Below are 8,956 nucleotides of genomic sequence, written 5' to 3' on the forward strand. Positions count from 1 at the left end.
ATCTGATATTCGAATTTCGGGCTGTATACTGCTGAGTCGAGACTTCGAAAAATCATAACTTCCTCATACGAAGTCAGATTTGGGCGTTCTTTTTATGGACGTTCTCAGTTTAACGTATTCTACGACTTTCGTTTAGATCGCTAAGGCTAAAATTCGCTCTATCGTAAATTCACTATTTACGCTTCTCAGTGTCGTGCCGATTCCGTCGCGAAACTTCGACGGGTCATAACTTCTTCGTTATAACTCGGATTTCGGCGTTCTTTATATGTACGGAAATCGTGTGACATATACTACAACTTGGTTCAAATTATTTATTCTAAATAATCTTTTGTCGAAAAGTCGCTTTCGACACTTATTGTCTCTAAATTGACTAGCCCGGATCTACGGGCGTTACAAGTTAACTCACGCATGCACGTAAAGTTTGTAACTTTACGTGCTATATCGATCCTAGGAGGTCAGATCTATGTTCTGGATGCATTAAGCCCGACTGAAATCGACTGGATAGACTTGGACTTTGGGGGACTCGACGGGTCGTTCATAGGACTCGGCAAGTCGGGTCATGGATCCTCAACCTTTTCTGTTTATGAGCAATCTGGTTGAGTCTAGAAGAGGACTCAACAAGATGGTCGGGAATGTGGACTTAAAGTTCAAAGAACTCGACGAGTTCAAGGCAATGTCCCGACTGATATGAAGAAGAACTCGACGAGTTCAAGGATGAACTGAGTGACTCATGAGCAAAAGGTCCCAATTCTGTATGAAAGAGAACTCGAAGAGCTCTTGAAAGACTCGACGAGTAGGATCAAAGTTCTAGCATTTTGTGGATTATGGAACTCGACAAGTTGGTGGACCAACTCGGCGAGTTGAGTCAACCAGGTGTTGACTTTGACCAAAGTTGACTTGGACCAAGGTGTTGACCTTGACTTTGATTTTGACCTGAGTTGACCCTTGAAATGGTTACGAGTATGGAATGATAATTAAGGGAGGTTGTTATGTGTAAGAGTTTGAGGGGAGTTGATCCCAGCGCCGAGGACAATTCAGTTACTACATGACATTGAGGTGAGTTACCTTCCAGTAGAAGTGGGTCGAAGGCCACAATGTCGGCCCACTAAGTAGGAGTTGTAGTTAGATGATTGTCTTTGTGATAATTATCTAGTATTTTGCTAGGATGCTATATGTGTTAGTAGTAGTAGGGGTGGAATAGTCCCCGATTACCAGTTGAAAGATACCGAAGGGTAGACAGTACCCATGCATGCCTAGTTATATGTTCATGATATTTATTATGTGGTAGTGGTAGGGGTGAAATAGTCCCCGGTTACCGGTTGAAAGATACCGAATGGGAGGTCAGTTCCCAGGTACCGGTTGAGAGATACCGAAGGGGAGACCAGCTCTCGGTTACCGCTTGAGAGATACCGAAGGGAAGCCCAACTTTCGGTTATGCATGTCAGATACCGGTTAAAAGATACCGATGGATAGACATTATATGTTTATGTATGTGGTATGATAGGGGACCTCACTAAGCTTTGTGCTTACAGTTTTTAGTTTGTTTTCAGGTACCTCTTCTTCGAAGGGGAAGGAGCCGGCACGGTAGCAGCGCATCACACACACATGATTTCCGCATTATGAGATTCTTGGGATTATACTCTGATATTGTTACTATTTTTATGATATGGTTTTGAGACATGTGGTTATGGTTTTATGACATGATGTGACTCGATGATGTTTTCTATAATTGTTTTTCTAAATTGTTATCTTAAAATAAAAAATTTGCTCTTGAAAATTAGGATGTTACATTGATGGTAAAACGTATTATGTATTTTGAAGTATAAATACATATTTATTATTTTATTATTATATGTATGTAAAAATATATGTATGAAATACAACTTCAAAGAAAAAGTACAATTTTTGTATGATGTGTATATAGGAAAGCTCAATATGAAAAACCGAAAAAAAAAAAATGGTTGCGGCCGAAGTGGAACACATTGCATTGTTTGCTTGAGGTTGCAAGTTCAATTCCGGCATAAATGGTTTTAATAACAAATTTTATAAGAGTTTAAGATAGATAGGTAGGTTGAAAACAATTTTTTTTTTGAAAAAATTAAAGAGATATGACTTGAAAGGGTAAGTAATTATATATTATGTACAAATTTGAGCATTTAACTTTTTTTGGTACAATGTTAGCCCTTAAACTTGTAGTTTTGTTTAAAAAATATCACTATTAGCTGCAATAGCAGGTAAAACATGTTTAAGGGGTTTGAGTTCCATCTCCGGCGACCTTTCCGGTGTCCCTTACCCTCGATGACATTTTCGGTTTGGTCTTTTGACAGCCAGAGCTTCTTCATGTAGTAGCCATCGTCTCTTCTTTCTCTTTATTCCCTTTTCCGAAGATCTGATGAACAACAAATCTTCGAACTCGTTTTCTTTAAATTTAATGAACACAAGATCTGGAACATAAGATCTTTGAACTTCAAGAACTCGGTTCTAGGAAACCCTAGAACATGATCTTGAAACCGTAAACCCACTGATATCTTGTGTTTTTGAAATCGTAAACCCATTAAAATCATAAACCTCGTAACACTAACTAGAAGTTCCTAAAATTGCGAGTTCAATGGCTTTTCGAGTTCTAAAATTGTTTTAAGTAATGCTCGAGAACACCATTTTTCATATCTGAAGTTCAAAAGGATTTTGAAGTTCCGAAATTATTTCAAATACTCAAGGGTTTCAATTCAATTTTCAGATTTGTGTTTGCATATCTAAACTCTATTTGTGGCTTTTGGGTTTGTTTCAGAAAAGAGAAAAGATAAGAAAAAGAGCAATGAGAGAAACACAAAATCTGAAAAATATGTGAAAAACTCAGTTCACCGGAAAGAAAACTAGATCGAATCCAATACTTTAAAGCAAAGTAAACATAAAACAAAAGTTACATATTTGCGAAAGCAAATTCGGCATACTTTTTTTTCTCTGCTATCACATCAATTCTTTCACCAACAAAAACAAAAACAAAAACTACGACATCTCTTGCAACAAAAAGAGTCTTCCCCGTCATTGTTGTGATGACCCTGCTGCAGGGGTGGCTTCTGACGGTGGTTGTGGTGGCTTCTGCTGATAACTTTGCTCGCCTGTAGGCGGTGGACCCATTGTAGAATTGTAAGCTGGTGGAGGGTATTGTTGGTGAGGTGGAGGCGGTTGTGGCATATATCCATACGGTGGTGGTGGATAATACTGCTGATAAAACTGACCACCACCTTGAGGCGGCGGTGGCGGTGGTGGGTAGGCGGCATACTGTGGACCACCACTTCTATTCTCACCTGAACTTGAACCAGAACCAGAACCAGAACCTGAACCAGCTTCTTGTGAACGAATAACAGCTCCCATCCTCTGAGGATCCATGGACGGATAAAACGTCCTCTCATGGTGCCCCGGTGGTGGAATATTAAAATATTGCATATGAGGCGGTGGAAGAGGAGGTTGGTCTTGACTAGTCAAAGGACTTACCTGGTTATTCTGATGTGAAACAACCGCCCTGGGTAACAAACCACCGTGCGCCACCTGTCTGCCTTCATCTGACGCCATTTCACCTTCTACTCTCTGCACTTGAGGTCGACCCCACATTAATTTCAGCCTGAGCCCATTAACAACCAGTTTATTCGAGAGCTCCTCCGCCGCTTTCTCCGCCCCTTCTCTGGTGGTGTACGTCACAAAAGCACAAGCTCGTTGAACCACCATCTTCACCGACTCAATTTCACCATGGGTGTAAAATTGGTCTCTAAGATCCTGCTCTGAAACTCTCTCATCGAGTCCTCCAACGTATAAAGTTCTAATACTCTCGTCATCCGGTGGTTCTAAAGATGGCATTTCACCGGCTTTGTTCAGAAGTTTCAGAGCCACCGGATCATTCACTCTGAAATTTTTTGAAAATTAAAAGAAATTTGAAGAAATGGAAGAAGAAGAAGAATGGAAGATAGTTGAGGATTAATTGATTAGTAATTACATACCCGTAGTAACGATCTTTGATGTTTTGCTGTGAAAGTTCACCGGTTTCTGGCATTTCATGGCGATAAGGACATTCAGCACCTCGTGTACACTCACCTCTGATGAAGAAACTGCAAACATGTGCTCGATTTCTCTTGTAATATGGTGTTGTTCTTTGAAGCTTCAAGATCGTATCATTTGGGCGAGCTTTTCCGTATGATGATTCATAATCTAAACCAGCTCTTGCCTGGAAAACCAAAATTGGAGACGAGATGTTTACAGAATTCTATGAAGGTTAGAATTTATTATGAATTGTGAATTGACATACCTTGCGATCATGTTCTTCTGCGAAGTATTCCCTGTTGACATCACTTTTGGGAATGGAATCATGGGAGGTGATACTGAGTGCAGTATCACGAACTTGAACTGGTAAACCATATTCGAGATCTAGAAGACAGACTTGACAAACGTTTTTCAATTTGCTGCAAGTTTGGCAGATCTCGGTTTTCTTGTATCGAGCATCACGACCAGGTCTCCACCTGAAGACTGTGAATGGCCTTGTGCAGATCTTACACTCCTTGTCGTAATCTGCTTTTGTCTGTAGAAATTCAGAATGATAATTAATCTCTCTTGTATTGAAATTGAATGAATTCATATATTGGTGTAAAGAGATTACCATTCGAATGTATGGATTGTCACCTAGACATGATTCACATATGATTGGAAAATCAGAGCGTTCCCAACCATCAGCTTCAACATCTCTTAGTATCCTATGTGCCATGAATTCTGCAAAACGCGAAATAATACTGTTGAATACTTGATGAAAATGGGGATTTTGAAAGACGGAGAGGTAGAAACCACAGAATGAGCTAAAACCTAACCCTAAATTATTTGAGCAGCTTAAAGTTTGAATGAAAGACAAAACGCCACTAGAAATCGAAAACTTTGCGGGATACGATCCTAATTTTTACATGGGAACCACCAAATCATTCAAAACCAGAAAAAGGTATGTGAAGAAACGAAAAATAAATCGATTACCTGGCTCTGTCTAGTAGCAGTTTCGAATGGAATCACGAGGTGCAATCAGACGACGGCGAGGTTATGGAGCAAAGTTAGGGTTCTTCGTCGGAGTGTATTCCGATTTATCTGTGGTAGGGCTTGCAGAAGAAGAGGTTCACAGATTGAGAAAAGGGGAAATACGAGTTTCCCTTTGCCATTTGCTAACGCGTAAAAGTGGAGCCCCGTATATAGATCCGACCGCCTCTTTGAATTTCGGATATTTGTCAAAATTTTCATAAAAGATCCAAAACTTTTATGTTGTTATTATTATTATTATTATTATTATTATTATTATTATTATTATTATTATTATTATGCTTTAAAACAAAATATTTTAATTTTTTTGTCAATTAAAATTAACTACAATGAAAATTCTTTTTATTTCATTAGGTTATAGGTGCAACTAGAGATGAGCGTTGGAACCAGAACGGTTCGGAACCGGAACCGGAACCGATGTTACGATAGTATAAGAATCAGTAACCGGACCGTTGATTCCAATACTAGTTCCGGTCCTGGTCCCGATTTTTTGGTTATTTTTCCAAACAAGAACCAGTTATAAATTAGGTGAAAACTAATGAGTTTTTCAGTTATTTTTTCAAACAAGAACCGGTTATACATTAACATGTAAAATACTTTCGCTAGTATAGGAGTTCTATTGAACTAGTCTACCCTATTTACCTAGTCTTCTGTATGTGGTTATCTAGTATCGTATATTTCTCATTCCCCTTTTTTATTTATACCAATGTATTCTACTGTATCAATACATAGTGAAATTCAATCTTTATCAGTCTTTACATGGTATCAAGAGCCACATAATTTTTTTCTCTCATCTTCTCCCGATCATCTACTGTTCAATGGCTCACCCAAATTCATCTCTACTGAATCTTGCAATCACAAATTCATCTACTCTCGATTTTCAGATTCCATCCATCAGCATCAAACTCGATCGAGAAAATTACTCACTCTGGTGATCCACAATCATCTCAGCTCTAGAAACCTTCGATCTTTAGGCTTTCATTCTCGATCCTCACCCTCCACCAGAAACCAGTTCCGTTACTGATGATAAAGGTGTTACCACCACCGAACCCAATGTTGAATGAATTCCCCTATGGAAGAAACGGGACCGCTTTGTCCTCCTTTGGCTTAAGTCTATGTTATCTGAGAGTGCCCTAGCCTTTGTTGTTCGTGTTACCTCTTTCCACATGGCCTGGCAAGCCATAAAAAAGACATTACAGTCACACACTAGGGCTCGCGGAATGGCTATGATGGTTCAATTGCAAATTCTTGTCAAAGGCTCTTTATCTATAATGGACTATATCTTCAGCAAAAACGATCCATAGCTGACTCCCTTACAGAAAATCTCTATCCAATATCTGAAGAGGACCTCGTTGGGCACATCTTGTCTGGCCTCGACTCCTCTTACGGACCATTCTACACTGTTGTCATGATGAAGTCCGACCCTATCTCAGTTGATGAACTCGTTGGTCTTCTACTTCAAGAAGAGGCTCAATTGGAACAAGAAATTACTCGCCAGGGTGCTTTCTTACACCAACAAAATACACAATCTTTATCTGCTACTTCTGTTGCATCCGCTTACTCTGCAAATCACTCTTCTCCCAGGAAGGTTACTTCCTCCAATCCAGGTCCTCTCTCCTCTCCTAACCACAACACTGACAATCGCAGACGAAGCCCAATGTGTCAGCTTTGTAGCAAACCAGGCCACGAAGCCATTGATTGCTATCAGCGAAATAATCAAGCCGACTTTCCTTCGCGCAAGGCTAACCCACGTGATCAGTCTCGCCAAGCTCATCTGGTTTAATCTGGCTCATTTTCTACTGTCTTGGATCCCTCTTGGTACTTCGATACGGAAGCAACTGATCATGTTACTCCATATGTGAACAAACTTCATGGTGCTACTGAATATACAGGGGATGATAAACATCAAGTCGGAAATGGTAAAAACCTTTTTATTTCTCATATGGGCTCATGTAAATTGCATCAACTTAATCTTCCTAATGTTCTTGTTGTTCCAAAGCTTACCAAAAACCTCCTTAGTATCTCAAAATTAACTCTTGACAATAATGCTTTTGTGGAATTTTGGCCCACTTACAGTGTTGTTAAGAATTTTCAAGGTCAAACCATTCTCCGCGGGGACACTAAGCATGGATATTGCACTGACAGAACTCCAACCCAAGAGCTTTCACTTGTCGGGATCATATAGAATCCATTTCCTTGCTATAATACCCTAATATCAAAGGAAATATTGAGATTTTAGCTCTAGAGAGTTCAGAGAGAAAGAGTGGGAGGTGTGAGCAATTAATGAGGGGTTGCTACCCTTTTATAGACGAAATTTTGATATGCGTGCCACACCTTTAGGAGTGCACGCCACACACTTAGGCCGTTATTTCTCATATCGTTTCGTATCACATATCAGCTTCCCTGTGGTCTGCATTGCCAACTTCCGGAAGCGCTTTTTGCACTCTCAACGCGCTTTGCGTGTCGTACAAATTGCAAAATTTTAAATTCCATAATTGCGTCATACGAGCTCCATTTTTGACGTTGTTTATAGCCATGCGTAGCTAGCAACGAGATCTACAACTTTTGTTTAGGCCCCGTCAACTAATTCTCAATTTATTTTTAAACATATATTTTTATATATGTCTGTATAAATATATATGTCTCTCATATGATATCCATTCTCGTCTGTCTTTATATCAACCGATAGGTATTGACGAGATATTCAACTCCCGCCATTCTTTCGGCTAACAATCAACCAATTTCTATTTCGGTTTCTGTGTTGCGCACTGTTGAGTTGAAAATTCGAAAAATCTGAACTTTCTCATATAAAGATAGATTTGGACCTTTCAGGCTCGAACCGCGTAGTGCTTGATTTTGGAAGATTTGAAGTGGGTCATTCATTCCTAACTTTGAGGGGGGAGAATGTTGGGGTGCAAAGTTCTTCATTCATGACTTTGTAAATGTTTGACTTTTGTAAAACCCACTTGCATGTGGTGCTTTAGCCTTTAGACCCATTTGTTAGTGAGAGTGAGAGAGAGACATGTAAACACCTCTATATAAGGTGGGTTTGTCCACTTGTAGAGGTGTGCTTGAGAGATGTAGATGTGAGTGTGTAAGTGTGTGTTAATTATGTAGATGTAGATCTAGATCTTTTTTGTAACACCATATACATTCAATATATCTCTTAAACACCCAAATCACCATGTTTAATTGTGCAAGCTTTAATTCCGCATGTCAAACCATGTTCTTTGTCACTACACATACATTACAACTAGTACACGCAGAACATTACAGTACATACAGGCTAGACAGAGAAAGAGTACACTTTCAGGTAGCACATTCATTACATATACATTTATGCAGTTATGTGAACCATTGAGCGGGTCATGGCACTTCCTGTCATGACCGCTTTTGTATCCTGAATCTCCTTAATTGGGGAGCGTATGAGTTTGCGTATAGATCTATACTAGATTGACTATCCTACACCTTGCTACTCGCTACAGTGGGACTTGCAAGTCTATGGGTGCCAAATGTCATTTCTTACGGCGTCTTACATCGTCTTTTTTACTAGAGTCGGTAGCAGGATACAGGTCGATCACATGTTACTTGGAACACCTTTTGTTTTAAGATAGTTAGTACCACGGTAGTCACTTATTACAAATACTACGGTACGATAATATTTTACCATTACATTCACTTCGTGAATATTCACACGATGCACGGTAATGTAGAAACTATATTTTTGGTTAATGATAGTATGAATTAGGAAAACACACACTCTAACAAGAGACATACACACAGACACGAGATGCCTTGGTAGAAGGCTACAGTTAGTAGGAAACATAGGGTTTTCTAGGAGAGTTCAAACATTATACAAAACATTATACAAAACATCTTACAGAAACAT

At 39.4% G+C, this 8,956-nt stretch overlaps 1 protein-coding gene across 1 annotated transcript; it reads right to left on the reverse strand.

Moving 5' to 3' along the window:
* Nucleotides 1–2,857: 2,857 nt before the first annotated feature.
* LOC145061659 (zinc finger CCCH domain-containing protein 40-like) lies at nucleotides 2,858–5,197 on the reverse strand. Its single transcript, XM_079009195.1, has 5 exons — nucleotides 5,011–5,197; nucleotides 4,649–4,758; nucleotides 4,301–4,570; nucleotides 3,996–4,219; nucleotides 2,858–3,901 (listed from the first exon to the last, which is right to left on the reverse strand). Exons 2-5 carry the CDS (start codon nucleotides 4,751–4,753, stop codon nucleotides 3,043–3,045), a joined length of 1,458 nt encoding a protein of 485 aa, XP_078865321.1. The 5' UTR covers nucleotides 4,754–4,758; nucleotides 5,011–5,197; the 3' UTR covers nucleotides 2,858–3,042.
* Between the last annotated feature and the right edge of the window lie 3,759 nt (nucleotides 5,198–8,956).

Source organism: Lactuca serriola, chromosome 7 (genome assembly GCF_051521515.1).
Source record: "Lactuca serriola cultivar US96UC23 chromosome 7, Lser_US96UC23_V15, whole genome shotgun sequence".
Taxonomy (NCBI): Eukaryota; Viridiplantae; Streptophyta; class Magnoliopsida; order Asterales; family Asteraceae; genus Lactuca; species Lactuca serriola.

Coding starts and splice junctions, on each gene's coding strand:
- LOC145061659 (XM_079009195.1), bottom strand. CDS start 4,753: ATGGCACATAGGATACTAAGAGATGTTGAAGCTGATGGTTGGGAACGC. Junction 4,571..4,648: donor ACAATCCATACATTCGAATG/GTAATCTCTTTA, acceptor GAATTTCTACAG/ACAAAAGCAGATTACGACAA. Junction 4,220..4,300: donor CAGAAGAACATGATCGCAAG/GTATGTCAATTC, acceptor TTGGTTTTCCAG/GCAAGAGCTGGTTTAGATTA.